The 23629-nt window shown below is 41.6% G+C and overlaps 1 protein-coding gene across 2 annotated transcripts in view; it reads left to right on the top strand.

Moving 5' to 3' along the window:
* RNF123 (ring finger protein 123) overlaps positions 1–23629 on the top strand; it is a 117773-nt gene that overhangs the window by 27119 nt on the left and 67025 nt on the right. For both annotated transcript variants that reach the window (XM_036737990.1, XM_036737991.1), the window contains exons 8-20: positions 403–489; positions 1095–1162; positions 2635–2760; positions 3018–3132; positions 3294–3398; positions 6039–6164; positions 6253–6345; positions 6791–6864; positions 9663–9780; positions 10884–10983; positions 11345–11406; positions 11715–11786; positions 15839–15959. In XM_036737990.1, coding sequence (XP_036593885.1) covers positions 403–489; positions 1095–1162; positions 2635–2760; positions 3018–3132; positions 3294–3398; positions 6039–6164; positions 6253–6345; positions 6791–6864; positions 9663–9780; positions 10884–10983; positions 11345–11406; positions 11715–11786; positions 15839–15959 — 1267 coding nt within the window. The remainder of the gene's footprint in view (positions 1–402; positions 490–1094; positions 1163–2634; positions 2761–3017; positions 3133–3293; positions 3399–6038; positions 6165–6252; positions 6346–6790; positions 6865–9662; positions 9781–10883; positions 10984–11344; positions 11407–11714; positions 11787–15838; positions 15960–23629) is intronic.

Consider the following 23629-nt stretch of genomic DNA (forward strand, 5'->3'; position numbering starts at 1 on the left):
TGAACATGTGTGGCTGGAGCCGGTCAGTCCTGCCCAGCTGTGTCATAGGCCTGCTTTCTTGGAGCTGCTGAATCCCTAGTGTGTCAGCTTCTATGTCCTTGAGCTGCAGAGCTGATGGCTGCAGATCCTGGGACTGCTGCATCTTGGTGCTATGTATTTCCCTCGCTCAGAGAGTCCTAATGCACTTATCCTGTAATATTGTGTAGTAGAGCCATGTTGATGTTTTATTCCCATTTCTAATCTAATGCTCTCTTGGAAAGCAGATCTCTTGTGTCTTATATAAACCGTAGCTCCCCCAATATCCAGGATAGTGCCCTGCACACAGAAAGCACTTAAGAAATGTTTGTTGTGTTCAGAGTGGGGGAAGGAACTCTTATGTCTTCATTGTTTTTTCCTATGCAGGAGGGAGTTGGAGACACACCTGACTCTTATGCTTATGATGGTAATAGAGTGCGTAAGTGGAATGTGACCACAACTAATTATGGCAAAGTGAGTATCCTCCTGGGAGATGTGGGTACTGTAGTCAGATTATGGGTCCATAAGTCCTTTGTGGAGGAGAAGTATTCTACCTTGGCTTCTGCTCCCAAACAAATGGCTTTAGTTCCCACTCTGCACCCTGTCTCCCCAGCTGGGGCCATGTACTTCCTCTGACCTCTATCTAGTGTTTATGAACTAGCCACTCACTCGTTCTACTGTATCCTTCCTCCTCCTTGCCTCCCCATGACTTCCCATCTGTCCTGTCCTAAAACCTTTGCTTTCAATATATCCCATAGGAGAGGAGTTGGGGCAGTTGGTGCACTGCTGCTCATGGGCTCCAGACAGTAGAGAATTGATTATAGGGAAGGAAGTAGGTCTTATTTACAGATGGTGGGAGTTCCTCCAGTTCCTTGGCTCTGTGTCAGGCTTTCTTTGGACCCAGGAATTGTTTATTGATAATGCTTATCCTGAACATAGGCCTAGAGAGTATCAGAATTCTTCCCTGTTATGGAAGTGCTTCAATATAGGATTGGGAAAAACAGTTTCAGATAGGATATATCTTTGTGAACCTCTGAAATGTGTCTTTCTAACCAACGACCTTTTCCTACTCTGGACAGTCATGGGCAGCTGGAGACATTGTGAGCTGTCTCATTGACCTGGATGAGGGAACCATTGCCTTTTGTCTGTAAGTATTTCTGCACCTTAAACTTTTGGCTCATAGACCTTGCTTTTCTCTACCTAAAGCTGACATTCCTGCCTGAATAGAGGTGGGAGAGATACAGGGCTTCCCTGCCATCGACAGACTGTTGATCTATGCTTCTAGTGGTTTGGAGGTTCCTTCTGACTGTGAGGCTTTAATGATTTTTATTATTTTAATAGTCTTGGTGGTGTTTATGATCCTATGTTTGGGCCTTCCCATAGAGATGGGACAAGGCCCCCTAGGCCTGAAAATCTGTAGACTTTCATTTTCCTTTGGGACATAGGACCACTGGATTTTGCTTGTAAGACCTCTGATTGATCACAGCCTGGTCAAAGTCAGTGGGGTTTTAACTCAGCTGTAATGGGTATATAGGAGTCTCTCTGAACTCCTTCTTAGGTATTCCAAGGAATTGGGAGGCACTGTTGAGCCATAAGTCGGATTATCTTACTGATCATTCCTTGGCCTGAAATTCAGAATGGTTGGCCAGTTGGTTCCATGTACCCCTACCCTTACTCTTAGGAAAAGCCTGAGGGAACTTGAAAGGAGCAGAGCAAGATGGCCCTAGACCCTAGAGGAAAGAGGATAATTAGCCTAGATTGGGCGTATGGAAGTTTGGCCTCTGCTCTTGATAACACAGTTGTCTGGGGGCGTTGTTGTTGCTGCCCTGACCTTTTGGCTCATGAGTACCTAACATCTTGCACTCTTGATGTACTGAGAGATATCTGTCCACTAATGTCCCCTGAGCACGTGACACGTGTCTTTTTTGTGTTGTTTATTCATTTATTCATTCATTAGACAGGCATTTCTAGGCCACTTAACATGGACAAGGCTCTGTGCCAGCTGCTGATAATAATAGCTTATAAGTCTATGGCATGTTAAGGTTTATAGACCTCTTCACAACAGTCCCATGAGTTAGGTACTGTAAATTTGTAAAATGAGGAAACTGAGTCTCAGAAAGTTTCAATGTCAGATCCAGAGCTGGAGCTCAGGTCTTACAACTCTTAAGTCAAGTGTTCTTTCCCTGCATACCACACTCCCTTTCTGTAGCTCATAAGCTTCAAAGAAATGTTTGCTCAACATGAGAGAGATTGCATCATGTTCTGTTGATAGCCAAAGAGCTATCCATGTAACATCCATTTTTCCCCCATGAATGATTTAGCCTGAGATTCTCAGGTGTAATCCTAGGCTTTTCAGTGAGCCTAGTACTAGTGTGATTATCTCCCTTTGCTCAGCCTTCCACCTTTTTCCCTTTCTGCTCTCTTCTAAATGAGTACAGTCTGCCCAGTGGGGCTGTCCATTTTAGTCCCTGGTTCTTCCCTGCCATTGCCTCTGTTCTCCAGATTATTGTGGATAGGCACTATGTTTTAGTTAAACTTTGTGTCTCTCCTAATAACTAATCTAATGCTTCAAATACAGTAGGTACTTAATAAATGCTTGTTTTTATTGTTCCACCCCAGGAATGGTGTCTCTCTGGGAACTGCTTTTGACAACATCACCAGGGGCTCTGGAATGGCCTATTTTCCAGCTATCAGCCTCTCTTTCAAAGAGTCTGTCGCATTCAACTTTGGCAGCCGGCCACTGCGATATCCTTTAAAAAACACACCCACAAAAAGAAAAGAAAACAAAAAACCCATAGCAGCAAGCTGGGGGCCTGCAGCCACAACCTTGAGGAGCTTATTGTTGCAAAAGGTTTGAAGCTCTTAGATTATCTGCTGAACATCTGGACCCAAGACTCCTGATTGCTAGTATTCATTTCCTGGCTTGGCTAGCAGGAGGGTTTGGGGTCCTCATCTCTCAAACTTGTGTATAGAGTGGTGTTTCCTACTTAACTCCCTGCTACATATCCGATGGAGGGTTATCGACCCCTACAAGATGCCCCTACGACTGACCTGGTCAAGGCTCATAAGCTTCTTGGTTACCTGAAGAATGTCCTGCAGCTGGGGTTGGACCCAGTGGTGAGCCTTTGGACTCGGGGTTGGTATGGTCTTGCTGAAGCATGTAGCTTGAGAGAGCCAGGTTTATCTCAAAATAAGGAATTAGACCAAAAAGGGGTAAAAGGATGATGGCTAAGCAGCCACCCTCTTGGCCCCCACCTTATGACTTGCCCTTCTTACAGGAAGGGAAGCTGGTGGAGAGGGAAAGTTCGACGTGGCAGCTTCGGGGAGAACCCACAGTGCTTATCACCATGGCACACATCTTCAACCACTTTGCGCCACTCATGGTGAGTGCCACAGGCTTTCAGTCCTTTCCCTCCTTTGCTGGTGGTCCCATCTTCCTGAGCTTGGCCTTGCGGACCCTAGGATGCAGACTCAGTTTGAGATAGACTGGGGATCTGAAGGGGTGGGAAGAGGTGAGAAGCTCTCCCATTTCCTCTTAGGAAGTATCGAAAGCTCCTTCTACCTCATTTTTGTCCCATACAATATAAGCTTCCTGAGGGCTGGGACTGTTCTGTTTTGTCTTGGCCTCCTTGGGGCCTAGCATGGTGTCTTGCATGTCAGAGGTGTTGTTTAAGAAACATTGACTTGAATTATTAGACAAGTTATCTTCCTTCCTTTTCCTAGGAGAAATGGTGTGCTTAGTGCTTCAATTTTTTTGTTGGATTATAGGGTCATAGATGGTAGGACCATAGATCTAGAGCTAGAAGGGACTTCAGTAGTTGTCTAGGCCAACCCTTTTGTTTTACAGCTGAGGAGGGTAAGTGACTTCCCCAGAGTCACCCAGGTCATAAGCATCAGAGGCCTATCCTCTGGCCCCAGTCAGTGCTGTGTCCACTTGGCCAGGCTTCATTCACTGGGGCTCAGAGTTATTTGTGTCACCAACAACTGGTAATGAGGCTGTGATCAGGTCTGTGCATCGTGCTCTGCATATCTGCTAGAATGATTTCCTAAAGCACAAGCATGACTATGTTACTGCCTTGCTCAGGAATCTCTAGTGATTCCTTATTGCCCCAGGATAAGATGTCAATTCCTCTGGCTTTTGCCAGAAATGACAGTCCTTGCCCGAGTAGTCTCATCCACTTTCTCTACCAAAGTCATACCCTATCATGGCATGGAAGTGACTCCAGGTTCACAAAGGTTATGCCAAACTGATGAGTCCTACCAAACTATAAGGGCTTCATATTTTTTTGGGGGGGAGAGGAGGCTACAGTAACTTGTAAAACCATCTGTTGAATTGTGGGGGGTCGTGCTTTGTGTCAATGGGGTAGTGTTTGCATCAATGAAATCATGAATCTTTTGAAATGTGAATGGGATGAACTCAACCATGAAGTGGAAGCAGATAGCAGAATGGATTAGAAACCAAAATCCAGCAAACTGTCTTGTTTACAAGAGAGAGAAAGAGACCCACAATTAAAATAAGGGGCTGGAGCAGAATCTGTTATGTTTCAGCTAGAGTTAAAAAGGTAGGGATATCAATCAGTCTCAGACAAAGCAAAAGCAAAAATAGGCCTAATTAAAGGAGATAATCAGGGAAACCACATTATACTAAAAGGTACCATAGACAATAAATAATATAAAAAATTTTTGCAGCAAATTTCTTTGATAATGTCTTTATTTCTCAATTGTATAGGCAACTAAGTCAAATTTATAAAAATAAAAGCCATTTCCCAACTGATACATGGTCAAAGGATATGAACAGGCAGTTTTCAGGTGAAGAAATCAAAGGTCTCTATTGTCATAGGAAAAAATTCTCTAAGTCACTACTGATTAGAGAAATGCAAATTAAAACAACTCTGAGGTACTGCCTCACACCTATCAGATTGGCTAATATGACAGAAAAGAAAAATGACAAATGTTGGAGGGAATGTGGAAAAATTGGGATACTGTTACACTATTGGTGTAGTTGTGAACTGATCCAACCGTTCTGGAGAGCAATTTAGAACTATACTCAAAGAGCTATAAAACTGTGCATAATACCCTTTGAACCAATAAATACCACTACTAGGTCTGTATCCCAAAGAGAACAAAGGGAAAAGACCACATGTACAAAAATATCTACAGCAGCTTTTTTTTGTGATGATAAAGAATTGGAAATTGAGGGTGTGCCCTTCAATTGAGGAATGGGCGAACAAGTTGTGTTATGTGGTTGTGATGGAATACTATTGTTCTGTAAGAAATGATGAGGGAGATGGTTTCAGAAAAATCTTGTAAGACCCATATGAACTGATGGAGTGAACAGAAGTAGGAGAATATTGTACACATAACGGCAATGCTGTAGGGATGATCAGTTGTGGAAGACTTAGCTACTCTTATCAAGACAATGATCTGATGCAGTTCCAAAGGACTCATGATAAAAAATTTCCTCAAGAAAAAGAACTGATGAATTCTTGACTATAAACTGAAGTATAATTTTTTTATTTTATTTTTCTGGGGATTTTTTTGCATGTATAACATGGCTAATATGGAAATGTTTTGCATGATTTCACATGTAAGGTTGATACCATATTGTTTGTCTTCTCAGTGGGTGGGGGAGGGGCCATAGAGAGAATTTGAAATCCAAAAAAAAGGCTATCTAAATAAATAATTTAAAAAAAAAAGAGGGAGAGAGAGAAAATGGCTATGGAAAGACTAAATTATATTTGCTGGCAAAAAAACTTTTAAAATAACTTTTAATATTTTTGTTGTTTTTCTAGTTAGATTTTTAAATTTCTAGCGGTCAGAGATCATTTCTTATATTTCTTTGTGTCCTCTTGAGCACCAGACACAAGGTTGAGCACATAGTAGTCACTTCCATAAACATCTGACTCTGAGGCAAATAAAAGCCCATTACTCAGAAGTACAAAAAGCCAGTCTCCTGAAGCATAAGTGCTGCTGGAATCTAGGTGTTCAGTTTGTATTAATTTCTCCTCTTTTGTTCTATGTAGTGCAAAGTATACCTAGTAGAAGATGTTCTCATGAAATTTCTCCTGAGCATCCTGGACAGAGATGGGTCAGTGGAGTCTTACCCCCTCATGCAGCAGCTCCTGGATCTTATGTGGCTCCTCATGGAGGTGAGTTACAAAATTATAGAACGTTTGAGCTAGAAAGGGATTGACAGGCTCTGGATCATCCCTTGAGTTCTTCTATGCCTCCCCTCAGGATTATGAGGTACAGGACTGCCTCAAGCAGCTGATGATGTCCCTACTCCGTGCCTACAGGTTCTCCCCCATCATCCCAGACCTGAGCTTACAGGTGAGTGGGCACAGAAGCAGGCCCTGAGGCCCAATGAGAAGGATTTTCTGATATTTCCTTGGGGTGGACCAGATTTGTGGCTAGGCTGGTGGAAATGCAGAGATGGATGACATTGAATATTAATGTCTATAGCATGGGCTGTATTCTGGGCTATCAGTCCCTCCTGAATATCTTTCCTTGCCGTCCTCTACTGCCTTTTTCTTTGCCTTGCTAGCCAGACCCCTTTCAATTTAATGACGATCATTTACAATTATTATATCATTTGATCCTCACAATAACCATGGGATGTAGAAGCTATTATTACCCTGATTTTACAGATGTCACACAGCCAATAAGTGTCTGAAGCCAGATTTCGCCTTAGGTCTTTCCGACTACAGGGCAGGTTCTCTATCCGCTGCACCACTTAGCTGCCTCTAATTTTATTTAATTCTCTCTTCATTTCTAGATGCACTACCTTCGTCTTACCATTGCTATCTTGAAGCATGAGAAGTCCAGGAAATTTCTACTTAACAATGTCCTGTATCCTTGGTTTTTTACTCATTCTCACTCTATTCCCTGTGCAAGAGCAGTAGGGACCACGTGCATTAGAGTCCCTGAGCCACAAGCTGGGTTCATACTATCAGGAAGAAGCCTGCTTTTCTAGGTGCAGGGTTGGAGACTTGTGTTTGACTGGAAAGGAGGAGGCATGAGGTTAGGCTGTGCTCCTGATTGTTTTCCAAGCATCTGGCACTATCCTTAAAAGAGGAGAGAATGAGGAGTCACGGAATAACACAGTTAAGACTAGAAGAGACCTTAGGACATAAGTCAGAGAATGTCAGAGCTAAAAAGGACCCAGATGTCATCTAGTCCAGCTTCTCATTTTGCTGTGTATTGGGTGGGGTGGTAGCAGATGGCATTCGAAGACCGACCAGTTTCATTTTGGAATTTGAAGAATTATACTTTATATCCTTTCTGAGTTTTTTTCTATTGTGCATTTAGGTTACATGCTGTCTCATTTAGCGTTGTTTAGGGATGTGCATGTGTGAGAGTTTTCTTGCCAAATAAGCAAAGTTAAAATAACATGCTACTCAACCGCTTTGTTCCATGAAATGTCTCACAGTCATTTCTGGAGAAAAGAAATACAGAGGAATGCAGAGTATTAAACTGCTCTAAGTGCCATATGAGATAGGCATTTCTCTAAAGGTGCCATGGAGCATGGTGGTGGGGCAGCCACAGGCAGGTAACTTCCCAAACCTGTGCCCTTTATCCCTGTTCAAAAATGGGTGAACTGACTCTCAGAATCAGTCTTAATGGTTCTCAATCAAGTGCGCATTGTTTTACTGGAACCCACTGTGAAAACATAGAGGAGGAAAGTATGTTATTTATGCTTTGTTTTCCTGTTTTGCTTCTGAGTATTTGTATTTTCTTGTATTTAGTTTGGGCAGGAGAAGGAGATGCCTGGGAAATTGAGGCCCTTTCTCCTGCCTTCCCCTGTCAACCATAGCAAGGACCCCATCTGTTGTGGCTCTGATGACAGGGACTCAGTTGGAGTTTTCTGATGTCAGTATACATATGTGCAATCTTTTGTTCATTCAGCAAACATTTATGAAGCCCTCATTGTGGCTAGAGGACTGTGATGGGTGCTGGGGGAAAGGAGAAGTTTAGGTGAGACATGGCCCTTGCCCTCATGGAGTTTATAGCCACATACAGAGATAAGACACAAATACAATGTACAATGCTACATGATAACATCATTAGAAAAGTGCAGAATAAAGCATTCCCAGAAGTCAGGCCTGCTCCCCATCCAATGCAGCTGCCTGGCAAGCTCTGGATCTCAGCCAGGCCAGTGGGGCTCTCAAGAATGGGCCCATACTTGGTTGGTCTGTGTCTCTTGTCTCTCTTTGGTCTCTCTTTTCTGCTTAGCCTCTTCTCTGGCCTCCATCACCCTCTAGCAAAGCACAGGAAAATGCAAGCCCCAAAGAAAAACCCAAGGAAGCAGAACAACCTTAGGATGACATCTCTCTTTTTGATTGTTTTGCTTTTAAAGAGTAGATTAGCTCAAAGGGCTACTGCAGTAGAGAGAACATTAACATATTGGAGTACTGACTTTGGGTTGTACTCTTCTGAATGTCTTTGCTCCTTTCCATTCTCCTAAGCTCTGCTCAGAGAGCTGTAATGGCTGGTTTCATTGGTACCTTGGGAAGAGTTTAAGGCTGGAAGAGATGGGCTTTGGTAGATTGGCAGAGCAGGAGAGGGTGGCAGGATATGAAGGGAAAAAATCAGGAGATGAAGGTTGAAGTCAGATCTGTTTACATTCTGAAAATTGCTTTAGAAAAGCATTATTTGAATGTGAGTTTATTATTATTTGGGCAAGTCTCTAACATGTAGAGTACTAACAGTGAAATTAATGTTTCTAGACAGTCTGAAAAATGACTGAGCACCCCTGGCTCCCTTTTCTCCTGCTCTGACAGTGTTGCTGCAGAATGGTGTAGCATAGGCCTGAGGGCCATTTTGTATTTTTCTTTGTTCCCTGGGTTGCTAGTTCTCATGCTGATGGCTTGCCTGCTGGTGATGACCAGACACAGTCTGTCCTGGTAGTCATTTTCTTTCCAGTTTAGTAGAACTTGCCTTGTCTTGGAAACCCCTGTGGATATAGCTCCTAGGAACCCAAGGGGCCCCTGATGCCATATGGAGGCCTCAGAGGATGACCTTCACGCTGCTTCTGAGGCTGAGCTTCTTCATTTATGGAATGGGGCTGATTAATACCTGCCCTTCCAGTTTCCTAGGATTACCATGAAGATGATCAGGGAGATATTATGGCTGTGAAAATTTGTACAACTGTGAGGGAAGGCTCCTTTGGGGGGGTGAGGAGAGTTAAGGGTCCTGTTTGGGAAATAGGAGCCCAGACCCCTGTGTAAACAAATTGGAAGTTTATCTTTGATGCCCTCCTGGGCAACAAGGCCTTGCTTTCAGCCAGTTATCCTGGCTGCAGAGTTTCTGATTATCTTACTAAACTATATTGTCTGTTCAGACTTGAAGTGGCACCCTTCTCAAGTATTTGAATATTCACTTGAAATCTGGATAACCTCTTAAAACCCAAAAGAATAAAGCTGTAATGGAGAGAGTTCAGACATTGTGACAAGCCAACAGAGAAAATTTGTTTTTTTTAATTTAGGGTGGTCTTCACATGATATTCTGCCTACTCAGACCAATTGTGGGTGGGATGGAAGCGATGGGAGGAGCTAGCGCTGCCGGGGCTGAGTTCTGGGAGCTGCTGTATGCTACACACTCAGGGTGCATCAGACTCTGGCCTAACCCCTTAGCCATCCTCCCTACAGCTTTGATGTGCTTCGTTCTGTGGTTTTCTTCTACATCAAGAGTCCATTGCGAGTGGAGGAGGCTGGCCTTCAGGAACTCATCCCCACTACGTGGTGGCCCAATCGCTTCAGTAAAGAGGTAGACAGCTGCCTTCCCACTCCCGCCTGGCCAGAGTGAGGGGTGCTCCTGGCTGGACAAAAAGGCCTTCTGTCTCTCTAGGTTTCTGATAAGGAAAGTGAAATGGGGATCTTCTGGGATGATGTCACATAAATAGCTTCAGAGAGAATCCTGGCCCCCACCACCCTCTGAGCCAGCCATAGAATCTAGGGTCTAAACCTCTTCCATCTCCTCCTACTTGGCAAGTGGGAAAGTTTAAAAAGTGACAGTTCCTCCCCTCCCCCTGCTCCAAACACCCAGACCACAATGGGGGAGAGGTGGTGCAGGGAGGAGTCCATTGCTTTAGGAGGTGGGAAAAGAAGCCCTGTCCTGCCCCATCCCTCTGTCAAGAGGACTGCAATGGCTTTAGGTTGCACTACCTTCAGTAATTGGGGAATGGGCAGGGGTGACCAATGTGAAGGACCACTTTCAGCCTTCTATCTCCTGTCCTAATTTCAGAGATTCCCTTAACCAAGAGAGAGAAGGGAAGTGTGCTGCTCTGTCAGCAAGAGTTCCAACACTCAGTTTTTTGTTGTTGTGTGTAGAACATTAAACAGATAGTATTTTTGACTAAATCCAGACTGCCTTTTTAGGAGGAGAATTTTTGCTGATCAAGACTAAAGTGTCACGTATTCTCTGTATATACACAGAAGAAGGGTGTCTCAGGTTGGGATATTTATAGAACAGATACCCTAGTGGATACCATCGTGCCCATGGGAATCTTGCTGGGGCTGAGCCAAGCTCTCTGACCAATCGAATGTAGAACTTTAGAGCTTCGACCTGAATGAGGTCTCCATGTGTGCTTTCCCCAGCTAGTTCTGTGGACGCTGTGCCCAACACAGGTACCAGGAGCCTGCTGCCCTGCTGGGTTGGAGGTTCCCAGCAAGTCTGATGTCCCTACGTTGGTTATGTTTTGAGAAAGAAGAGACAGTCCTCTCACAGCACCTTTAGGGCTCCATTACAGTGGGTGTATGAAATCCTCTGGGTTCCCTGCCTTGGACTGGAGGAATATTGTTCTGTGGCTACCTCCTTAATCTGCCCTTACTCAGTCATGTTTATGGGGGCCCTCTCATTCCTTACTTCAGGGCAAGGAGACTAAGGAGGTGAAGGATGAGAGTGCTGAGGAGCGGCTGAGACGGCGGGCATATGAGAGAGGTTGCCAGAGACTGAAGAAACGAATTGAAGGTCGGACTACTACCTCATCTTTCTCTCCTTATGGCAGGTGCCAGAGGAGCTCCAGGGGCCACCACCTCTGCTGAGGAAGGACTTTTTACCTCTTCCATTATCTTCTTTTCCCCCATCTACATAGTCCTGTCCCCACCCAAGCACCCCTCCCATCAGGGAATCTGGGAGTTGGGGAGTATTTCCTGATCTGTGCCCAGAAGGGCTAGCTTGACTCATGGTTGAGGATGACTGTGTCTCCCAGGAGGACTGGTGTCTCCTGTTTCACTGTAGGAGGGGTGGTAGCCTTTGCTGCTAGTGCTTTCTGCCCTCCCTAGGGCTGGACTCTGGCCATCTGGACTGATGGTCTGCTTCTCCCTTTCAGTGGTTGAAGATCTTCAGGTTCAGATCCTGAAGTTGCTGTTGAATAATCAAGATCATAATGGGGTAAGTGGGCTTGCATGAGGGAGAATAGTAGTGCTGGAAGGTTCCTTGGGGCATATAAAGCAAAATATCAGGGACTTTAGTACTCAGGATGAGGAGACCAAAGCCTAAGAGAGGGAAGAGGACAGCTTCATACATCTGGGAGCAACCTAGCTGAGCCTTGTGTGGGGTGTGCAGTTGGGCCCATTTTGTAGGAGAAAACACCTCATATGCTTCTGTGGTTGGTGGGTAAGTGGGTGGAAGGCTGGAGAGCATCGATTCCCCTTCCCTGGCTGCTTCTTGCTGCCAGTCCAGCTTTGCTTCTCTCCCAGGGTGAAGCTTCCAGATACATTTTCCTCAACAAGTTTCGAAAGTTCCTGCAGGAGAATGCCAGCAGCCGAGGGGTGAGTGGTTTGTTCAGGCTAGTGGGGTACTTGCCCAAGGGCCTTAGGCGTGGGGGTGGGGTGGGGGCCCTCCCCATCTTAGGCCGAGGCCTGGGGACCAACCAAAGGACATTTTGGGCAGCTCTGACAAGGCTATTGCTTGGGCCCCGAAGAGATATGCCTGGCACAGAGCTGGTTCCCTGGAGACAGTGAAGAGGCCAGAGGGTGGGAATTTCCAGAATTTACTCTGCTGTAAGGCTTCATGATAAATCACTCTTCTTGTACACTGAGATTTACAAAGTACTTTCCTCACAACTCTGTGAGGTGCACAGTACAAGTATTATTATCTCCTTTATAAATGAGGACGGTCTGACTGAGGGTCAGGGAGTCTGGAATGAGTTGCTCAAAGTTACATAGCTAGTAAGTGGTAAAGTTGGGATTCAAATACAGGTCCTCCCTGGACTCCAGGACCAGTTCTGTTTCCACTGCACCATGCTATAGGCTCGAGAGCTAGGGAACTGCCCTCCATTTCCATTCTCTCCCTTCTCCTCTTCCCCTCTCTCCTTCCTTCCTCTGCCATATTCATAGTGGTTCTCTGTGCAATCACTGCCCTCCTTAGGAGTCTGTCATCAGAAGAGAAAGGGGTTCATGGATTACCCCAGACCTAGAGCAAGACGGGCTTTATTTGGATTTGAATTTTTAAAATTTGGAAATTAACACTAAATAAAATGAACATTTATTTCCCTGTATGAAGTGGAAAAGTAAAAGAGAATTGTACGTAACACTGTGAATCTCTATGATGTAGAGTCTGCTTCTCCTTTAAGTATATAATAAATTCGACATGTAACTTTCAAAGCTGTTCTGCTTGTCTGTTTCCTTCTGGCCTGGAAGGGACCTCAGAGGCCATCTAGTCCAACCCCCACATTATACAAATGAGAAAACAGAGTCCCTGGGTCCCCCAGGTAGTTAGGGGCAGAGGTCATCTGACTTCAGAGCCTGCGTGCTCCCCGCTGCCTCATGCCGCTTCTCGTTGCAGAGCAGAGTTGAGTTCTCAGGGGAAAGGCCTTCTTCTTCCCAAGAACCTCGTGGACCCAGCTGCCAAATGAGGGCTCAGGCACATGCCCTTAGGCAAGAGCTCGGTTGTAGGGGGATGATAAGATTCTAGATTTAGAACTGGAAGACACAGTCTAGTGCAACCTCCTTATCTCACAGATGAGGAAACTGAGGTCCAGAGATGTTAGTGATTTGCCTGTCTCACAGAGACAATAGAGCAGCATGGTTTAGTGGAGAGAGAGCCAGCCTTGGAGCCAGGATGACCTGGGTTCAAGTCCTGACTCAGACACACACTGACTGAGTTAGTCATATACCCTTCAGTGCTCTAGGCAACTCTTAAAGACTATAAGTTGGAGGGAAGGCGGCTAGATGTGTCAGTAGAGAGACTTCCCTTACCAGAGAGGTTCCTGTACCAGAGCAATCAGAGGGCTAGTCCCTCTCTCTATCCCCAATAAATGGCACAGCTGACATTCAGGCCCATGTTGAGATCCATTCCAGAGGCTGCTCTTTCCGACATTCCATGCTGCTGGGCACTTCTGGTTTTTAGCATGGTTTTGGTAACCTATCATGCAAATTAGGGATGAGTCCAGACCTGAGTTTGAATCCTGCCCTCAAAACTTACATAGCTGTGTAATCATGGTTAAATTTCTGAGCCTCTATAAACCTGTTTCTTCTTCTGTACAGTGGGAATAATACCTATAAGAGCCTTTGCAGGATTATTGAGAGGATCAAAGGAAATGGTTCAGGTCAAGTGCTTTGTAAATATCAAAGTACTATGTAAAAGTCAGCTATTATTATCCTAAATTAGGGTGAAGTCATGCCCTCTGTTCTAGGACAAGTTCCTATAGGTCTGGCCCTCTTGATGACTTCAGGAGCTCCCATTTAGGCCCTAGTGTGTGTGGCACCGGTGGAAAAGGCCAGGTGGGAACCAGCTTCTTGTTTGCCATCCAATCCTGCCCCACAAAGGCTTCATTCTTCCTTTGGAACCTAGCTGGGTTTCACTGAAGTTCTGGGTACAGAGTTAGGGTGTCTTTGAATTTCAGGGTGAGCTGGGTTGAATCATTCTGATCTTAAGGTAATAGGAACTCTCCCATGCATCTGTACAATGCTGTATCAGAAACATTTATTAGGTGCCTACTGTGCTAAGAGAGATACAAAGTGTAAATTCTACATGGCCCTTGCCTTCATGGAATTTATAACATAGTAGGGGGATAAAAAAGAAACACAGATAACTATAATATGTAATGATACATATTAAATGCTTTGGAAAAGGGCAAACAAAATTCTATGTGAGGTTCATGGGGCAAAGGTCACAAGCAGCCAGAGTGAAGACAGACATAACAGAAGGCTTCCTGGAACAGGCGGCATTGGAATAGATCTTCAGAGATCAGGTAGGAGTTAAATGGGTGAAGAGGAGGAGGAAGGGCAGGCAGGCGTTCTTGGCTCTGGGAACATTGTGAACAAAGTAAAGGAAGCATGAGAGCACTGTGTGTGTGTGCAGGGACAGAGTAGTCTACTTTCACATAGCTTCGAGGGGAAGGATAGAAATTAAAGCTGGAAAGATAGAGGGGGAGGCGTGGTTGATTGCCCAGTAAAGCAGATACGCTTAAAGAACTATAGCATTTGGTCATTCAATGGGTGGAGTCCACTTTGTTTGCTGAGGGTGGGTCTGGGATTAGGAGAGCTTGGTCCAGAAGGTCCAGATGGACAAATCCCAGATGCCACTTGTGTGTGTTCTCAGTGTCCAGGTGGGGGATATTTGGAAGTTTAGGGCTACATTGTCTGGTAAAGGATAGATTTACTTTATAGGAATTTCTAATTACTATGACCTGTTTCGTAATCTGCACATCAGCCTCCCCATCTCTGAACTTGATAAATCTAACCTAAAAATTTTCTTGTTCAGTCGTTTCAGTCATGTCCAGTTCTTTGTGACCCCATTTGGGTTTTTCTTGGCAAAGATACTGGAGTGGTTTGCCATTTCCTTCTCCAGCTCATTTTACAGATGAGGAAACTGAGGCAAACAGGGTGAAGTGACTTGCCCCAGGTCACAAAGCTAGTAAGTGTCTGAGGTGAGATTTAAACTCAAGAAGATGATTCTTCCTGACTTCTGGCCCAGCACTATCAGCTGTACCACCTAGCAGCCCCAAGAATAATAATATCTATTGTGTTATTTGATGGGTTATTTTTAAGTTTACATTATATCTCTCCCTTGTAAACAAATGCTAGAGAACACTTTTTAGGTCTGATGTTTGTAGAAATCAACAAGCATTAATTATCTATAATATGCCAGACACTGGGCTAGGTGCTGGGGATCTGAGACAAAAAGAGAATGGATCATGCCCTCAAGGAGCTTACATTCTATCAGGGGAAACAACATGCACACATGGATTAGAAAGGAAAAGAGAGAAATGAATGCTATGAAAAGGAGCCCAGAGATAGTGGTAGTGGGATGGGTTCTATGCAGCAGGCCTCTGAACTAGGGAACCAAGAAGCCCCAGAAGGTTTGGTGCTCGGTTGAGATTTCAGGGATCAGGGAAATTCTATTAGAGAATTTAAGGATAAAGAGCTGTGGGGTCAAAGGCAAGGTCCCCTGGACAAATTCTAATTAGCAGAGTGAGTGTCTTGGGAAGCTAACTGTGGGTCAGACCCTAGCCTCCTGCACACTCTGACATGTTGCTTCCCTTTGGGGCTTGTGCGTCCCTCCTTGTGCCAGGGGTTCCTTAAGGGCTCTTTGTCTCAGCCACCCAGCAGAGCTATCATCATTCCCTGTATTTCCTTCCTTCTGCCCCCTGGCTGTGCCAAGAGGAGGGGCTCTCAGTATGTGGACATGAGCAGCTAATTGACTATTGCTGTCCACATGGCTGGGACATGTCTGGGGAAGGATGGGCAGCTTGTGAGAAGTGGTGCACTGGAGAAATTGGGCTTGATGATGGTGGGGGAGCATGTTAACTGGAGCTGTTCTTGTGAAAGACTAGAATCAGAATTGGTAGCAAGCTGTTCTCTTCTCTGTTTCTCTTTAGAACTTGACTGTTCTCTGCCCACCGGAGTACATGGTGTGCTTTCTGCATCGGCTGATCACGGCCTTGCGGCACTACTGGGATGGCTACAAGGCTTCAAATCCAACAGCATCATTCAGTGAAGGTAAGCTGATGGGGATCCCGAGTCTCCTGGTTCTAAGTTGCATCATAGAACCATCAAAGGTGGTTTTTCTGGCCATGCATTAATCTTCCTGACCCAGGGAAATAGTCAGGTAATCTAGATTCTGCACCTGACAAGTTGTAAACTGGGTTGTTGGTCTTAGTGCCCTATCTCAGACCCATCTGAGACTTTCAGAGCCTTTTCCTCTTCCCCTCTGGCCTGCCAGATCCCTCAGATGGAGGTCATCAAGTGGCAGTCTTCAAAGGAAAGGATCAGGCTGAGGGCCAAACAGTAGTATTGATTACCTTAATCTCACAGATATCCAGTAACTCTCCATCTCTGTCAGGCTTCTCCCTTTTTCTTGGAACTGTGCTGTGTGCCTTTCCTAGCCTCTTAGTTGGCACATGCTCAGAAAGGATACAGTAAGGGGTTTGGGGGGCAGGATGGAAGGCAGAAGAAACATAGCCCTTGTGCCTTCTGAATTCAGTCAGCAAACATACATTCAGATGAGTATCTAGTTGTCTGCTTTTTTGATTATCTGGGTTTTAATTTTTCCAGGTCATTGAGCTACTGGGTATAATTTCATCTTGTATGCATTTAACTCAGCATAGGCCCACAGTAACTAAGGCTCCTTTGCTCAGAGTGGTCAGATTTTCTGGTTCACTCTTCTGTGTAGTAGAAAGAACTCTGGATTTGGAGAAGAGGATGTGTTTGAGTCCCAGAACTGCTGTTTACTGTGTGTGACTTCAGGCAAGCTACATTACCTCTCCTTCCTCAGTTCCCATCTCTATCAACTGAGAGGATCAGACCAGAGTAGAACTTCTTTTTTTTCTTTCCCCTAATACATGTTTTTATCATTTTATTTTTTTCCATTTAATAGTATTTTATTTTTTTCAATTACATGTAAAGATAGTTTTCAGCATTCACTTTTATAAGATTTTGAGTTTCACATTTTTCTCTCTCCCTTCCTTCCTCCCCAAGACAGCAAGCAATCTGATATAGGTTATACATGTACAATCACATTAAACATATTTTCACATCAGTCATGTTGTGAAAGAAGAATCAGAACAAAAGGGAAAAACCATAAGAATGAAAAAACAAAAAAAATGAAAACAGTATGCTTCAATCTGCATTCAGACTGTATAGTTCTTTCTCTGGATATGGATAGCATTTTCCATCATGAGTCTTTGGGAATTGTCTTGGATCATTGCATGGCTGAGAAGAATTAAGTCTATCATAGTTGATCATTGCACAGTGTTGCTGTTACTGTGTATAGTGTTTTCCTGGTTCTGCTCACTTCACTCAGCATCAGTTCATGTCTTTCCAGGTCTATCAGAAATCCTCCTGCTTATCATATCTTATATAGTATAGTAGTATTCCATTACATACCACAGCTTGTTCAGCCATTCTTCGAATGATGGCCATCCTCTCAATTTCCAATTCTTTGCCACCACAAAAAGAGCTGCTATAAATATTTTTGTACATGTGGGTCCTTTTCCCTTTTTTATGATTTCTTTGGGATACAGATCCAGTAGTGCTGTATTGCTGGATTAAAGGGTATGCACAATTCTGATTGCCCTTTGGGCATAGTTCCAAATTGCTCTCCAGAATGGTTGGATCAGTTCACAACTACACCAATAGAGCATTAATGTGTCCCAGTTTTCCGCATTCACTCCAACATTTGTCATTTTCCTTTTCTGTCGTATTAGCCAATCAGATAGGTGTGAAGTAGTACCTCAGAGTTGTTTTAATTCACATTTCTCGAATCAATAGTGATTTAGAACATTTTTTCATATGACTATAGATAGCTTTAATTTCTTCATCTGAAAACTGCCTACTCATATCCTTTGACCTCTATCAACCTGTATTCTTATAAAATTGACTCAGTTCTCTATATATTTTAGAAATGAAGCCTTTATCAGAAATACTGGCTATAAAAATTGTTTCCCAGCTTTCCGCTTTCCTTCTAATCTTGGTTATATTGGCTTTGTTTGTACAAAAACTTTAATGTAATCAAAATTATCCATTTTGCATTTCATAATGTTCTACATCTCTTGTTTGGTCATACATTCTTCTCTTCTCCATAGATCTGACAGGTAAACTATTGCTTATTCTCCTAATTTGCTTATGGTATCACCTTTTATGCCTAAATCATGTATCCATTTTAACTTTAGCTTGGTATACGGTGGGAGATGGTAGTCTTTGCCTAGTTTCTGCCATATTGTTTTCTAATTTTCCCAGCAGTTTTTGTCAAATAGTGAGATCTTATCCCAGAAGCTGGAGTCTTTTGGTTTATCAAACAGTAGATTACTGTAGTCATTTACTACTGTGTCTTGTGTAACTAACCTATTGCACTGATCCACCCCAGTATTTCTTAGCCAGTACCAAATAGTTTTGATGATTGCCATTTTATAATGTAGTTTTAGATGTGGTACGGCTAGGCTACCTTCCTTTGCGCTTTTTTTTTTCATTAATTCTCTTGATATTCTTGACCTTTTGTTCTTCCAGATGAATTTTGTTATTTTTCCAACTCTATAAAATGATTTTTGGCAGTTTGATTGTTGCGGCACTGAATGAATAAATTAATTTAGGTAGAATTGTCATTTTTATTATATTAGCTCAGCCTACCCGTGAGCAGTTGATATTTTTCCAGTTGTTTAGATTTGGCTTTGTTTGTGTGAAGTGTTTTGTAATTATGTTCATATAGTTCCTAGGTTTGTCTTGGCAGATGGACTACCAAATATTTTATATTGTCTACAGTTATTTTAAATGGAATTTCTCTTTCTATCTCTTGTTTGGGCTTTGTTGGTAATATACAGAAATGCTGATGGTTTTTGTGGGTTTATTTTATATCCCGTAACTTTGCTAAAGTTGTTAATTATTTCAAGTAGTTTTTTTTAGTTGATTCTCTAGGATTCTGTAAGTATACCATCATATCACCTGCAAAAAGCTATAGTTTTGTTTCCTCGTTGCATATTCTGATTCCTTCAATTTCTTTTTCTTCTCTTACTGCTAAAGCTAACATTTCTAGTACAATATTGAGTAGTGGTGATAATGGGCATCCTTGTTTCATTCCTAATCTTATTGGGAAAGCTTCTAGCTTATCACTATTACATAAAATGTTTGTTAAGGGTTTTAGATAGATACTGCTTATCATTTTAAGGAAAACTCCATTTATTCCTATGCTCTCAACTGTTTTTAATAGGAGTGGGTGCTGTATTTTGTCCAAAGCTTTTTCTGCATCTATTGATAAAATCATATGATTTCTTTTAGTTTTGTTATTGATATGGTCAGTTATGCTGACAGTTTTCCTAATATTGAATCAACCCTGCATTCCCACCTGGTCAGAGTGTATTATCCTCATGATAAATTGCTATAATCTCTTTGCTAATATTTTATTTAATTTTCGCAACAATATTCATTAGGGAAATTGGTCTATAATTTACTTTGTTTTGGCGCTTACTGGTTTAGCTATCAGTACCATATTTGTGTCATAAAAAGACTTTGGTAAGACACCTTCTCCTATTTTTCCAAATAGTTTTATAGTATTGGAATTAATTGTTTTTTAAATGTTTGGTAGAATTCACTTGTAAATCCATCTGGCCCTGGAGATTTTTTCTTAGGGAGTTCTTTGATGGCTTGTTCAATTTCTTTTTTTAAGATGGGGTTATTTAAATATTTTATTTCCTCTTCAGTTCATCTGGGCAATTTATATTTTTGTAAATATTTATCCATTTCACTTAAATTGTCAGATTTATTGGCTTACAGTTGGGCAAAATAGCTCCTAATTGTTGCTTTAATTTCCTCTTCGTTGGTGTTGAATTCACCTTTTTCATTTTTGATATTGCTAATTTGTTTTTCTTCCTTCTTCCTTTTTTTAATCAAATTAGCCAAAGGTTTATCTATTTTATTGTGGATTTTTTTTTTCAGAAAACCAGCTCTTAGTTTTATCTAATAGTTCAATAGTTTTCTTATTTTCAATTTTATTAATTCCTCCTTTGATTTTCATGATTTTTAATTTGGTATTTAATTGGGGATTTTTAATTTGTTCTTTTTTCTAACTTTTTAGTTGCATGCCCAATTCATTGATTTGTTCTTTCTCTATTTTATTTATATAAACATTTAGAGATAAAAATGTCCCCTAAGTACTGCTTTGGCTGCATCCCATAAATTTTGGTATTTTGTCTCAGTATTATCATTCTCTTTGATGAAATTATTGATTGTTTCTATGATTTGTTGTTTCAATCACTCATTCTTTAGGAGTAGATTATTTAGTTTCCAATTAATTTTTAATCTATCTTTCTATGGCCCTTTCTTATACATAATTTTTATTGCATCATAATCTGAAAAGTATGCATTTAATATTTCTGCCTTTCTGCATTTGATTTTGAGGTTTTTATGCCCTAATACATGGTCAATTTTTGTGTAGTGCCATGTACCATTGAGAAAAAGGTATATTCCTTTCTATCCCCATTTAGTTTTCTCCAGAGGTCTATCATATCTAACTTTTCTAAATTTTATTCACTTCCTTAACTTCTTTCTTGTTTATTTTGTGGTTAGATGTATCTAGTTCTGAGAGGGGGAGGTCCCCCACTAGTATAGTTTTGCTGTCTATTTCTTCCTGTAACTCACTTAACTTCTCCTCTAAGAATTTGGATGCTATACCACTTGGTGCACATATGTTTAGTATTGATTTTACTTCATTGTCTATGGTACCTTTTAGCAAAATGTAGTTTTCTTCCTTATCTCTTTTAATTAGATCTATTTTTGCTTTGGTTTTGTCTGAGATCAAGATTGCTACCCCTGCTTTTTTTACTTCAGCTGAAACATAATATATTCTTCTCCAGCCTTTTACCTTAATTCTGTGTGTATCTTTCTACTTCAAATGGGTTTCTTGTAAACAACATATTGTAGGGCTCTGTTTTTTAATCCACTCTGCTATCTGCTTCCATTTTATGGGAGAGTTCATCCTATTCACATTCACAGTTATGATTACTGTGTTTTCCTTCCATGCTATTTCTCCTCCTATTTATACTTTTCTCTCTCCTTTCACCCTGTCCTTCCTCACAGTCTTTTACTTCTGACCACCACTGCTCTCCCTGCTATCAGCTCCCCCTCCCTTTTATTTTTCCCTTTCCCCTTTCCCTCCTACTTCCCTATAAGGTAAGATAAATTTCTCTACCAAACTGAGAGTGTATGTTACTCCCTCTTCTAGCCAAATCCAATTAGGGTAAGGTTCAAACAATACTCACCCCCTCCCTTATTTCCCTCTACTGTAATAAGTCTTTTGTACCTCTTCATGTGATGTAATTTACCCTATTCTGCCTTCCATTTTTCTCCCAATACAATCCTTTTTTTCACTCCTTAAATTTTTTTTATATCATCACATCAAAGTCAACTTATACCCATACCCTCTATCTCTGTATACTCCTTCCAACTGCCATAATAAAGATACAGTTCTCAAGAGATATAAGTATCCCTTCTCATGCAGGGATATATAAACAGGTTAACCATAGCAAATAGCATGGTGTGTGTTTTTTTTTCTTTCCTGTTTACCTTTTTATGCTTCTCTTGAGTCTTGTATTCAAAGATTGAATTTTCTGTTCAGATCTGGTCTTTAATTCAGGAAAGCCCAATTTCATTTAATGTCTCTCTTTTCCCCTGAAAGATTATGCTCAATTTTTCTGGGTAGTTGATTCTTGGTTGTAATCCAAGGTCCTTTGCCTTCCAAAATATCATATTTTAAGTTCTCTCATCCTTCAGTGTAGAAGCTGCTAAACCCTGTGTAATCCTGACTGTGGCGCCTTGATATTTGAGTTGTTTTTTTCTGACTGCTTGCATTATTTTCTCCTTGACCTGATAATTCTGGAATTTGGCTACAATATTCCTTAGAATTTTCATTTTGGGGTCTCTTTCAAGAGGTGATTGGTGGATTCTTTCAATTACTATTTTGTCCTCTGATTCTAGGTTATCAGGACAGTTTTCCTTGATAATTTCTTTTTTTTTTTACATTCTAACTTTATTACATATTTCAAAGGAATAGCAAGTTGTACATAATCAATTTGCAGTTTCATGTGCCATCATCTTTTTTATTATGTTATGGAAATCTGTTTTATTCTATAAATTAAAAGTAAAATAAATAAAACTTTAAAAAACAGAGTAGTACCAAAGAGTCAAACTTGTGACCAACAGCTATCTACAAAACTCTGGAATGATGTCCTAACCAGATTAAAATGTAATTGGGAAATGTTTGACAAAATAAATAAAAATACAACACAAAACAGATAATGTTGTTCATTTGTGATTTTCTAAAGCAATATGCAGCCTGTAGGTATCCATTTCTATCTGTGTTTGACACCACTGGCCTTCAGTTTCTTTTTATTTTTTTTTCTTTTTAAATTTTTTTTTATTTTTGGTTTACAACAATCAGTTCTACATAATTTTGAGTTCCAGATTTTCTTCCCTCCCTCCCCCCCCCCCAAGATGGCATGGAATCCTATATAACTTCCACGTGTAACTTCGCATTGAATTAATTTACACACTAGTCAAGTTGTGGAGAAGAATTATGACCAATGGAATGAATCATGAGAAAGAAGAAACAGAACCAAAAAAAAAAAAACCAACCCAAAAACAAAAACAAAAGAGAGAAAAAGAAGGGGGGGAAAAGGCGAGCATGAAGTGTGCCTCAATCTGCATTCCTACTTCATAGTTCCTTCTCTGGATGTAGATAGCATTCTCCATTGTGAGTCCTTTGGAGCTGTCTTTGCACCTTGTGTTGCTGAGAAGAGCAAAGTCTGTCAGGGTTAGTCCTCACAGAATCCATATATCTGTGATTGTGAATAATGTTCTCCTGGCTGTGCTCCGCTCACTCATCATTATGTCGTGTAGGTTTTTCCAGGTTGTTGTGAAGTCCATATCATCACCATTTCTTATAGCACAATAGTATTCCATTACCTTTATACCACCGCTTGTTCAGCCATTCCCCAATTGATGGGCAGCCCTTGGATTTCCAATTCTTTGCTACCACAAAAAGAGCCACTATAAATATTTTTGTATGTATGGGTCCTTTTCCCACTTGTGTGATCTGTTTGGGATACAACCCTAGAAGTGGTATTGCTAGGTCAAAGGGTATGAACATTTTTATAGCCCTTTGGGCATAGTTCCAAATTGCTCTCCAAAATGGCTGGATCAGTTCACAACTCCACCAGCAATGTAACAATGTTCCAATTTTCCCACATCCTCTCCAGCATTTATCATTTTCCTGTTTTGTTATTTTAGCCAATCTGACAGGAGAGGTGTGGTACCTAAGAGTTGTTTTGATTTGCATTTCTCTAATCAGTAGTGATTTCAAGCATTTTTTCATATGCCTATAGATATCTTTAATTTCTTCCTCTGAAAACTGCCTGTTCATATCCTTTGACCATTTATCAATTGGGGAATGACTTGTATTCCTATATATTTGGCTCAGTTCCCTGTATATTTTAGAAATGAGGCCTTTATTGGCGATAGTAGTTGTAAAGATTTTCTCCCAATTTTCTGCTTCCCTCCTAATCTTTGTTGCATTGGCTTTTTTTGTACAAAAATATTTCAATTTAACCTAATCAAAATTATCCATTTCGCATTTTGTAATGCTCTCTATCTCTTATTGGGTCATGAATTCTTTTCTTTTCCAT

This window comes from Trichosurus vulpecula, chromosome 9 (genome assembly GCF_011100635.1).
Source record: "Trichosurus vulpecula isolate mTriVul1 chromosome 9, mTriVul1.pri, whole genome shotgun sequence".
Lineage (NCBI taxonomy): Eukaryota > Metazoa > Chordata > Mammalia > Diprotodontia > Phalangeridae > Trichosurus > Trichosurus vulpecula.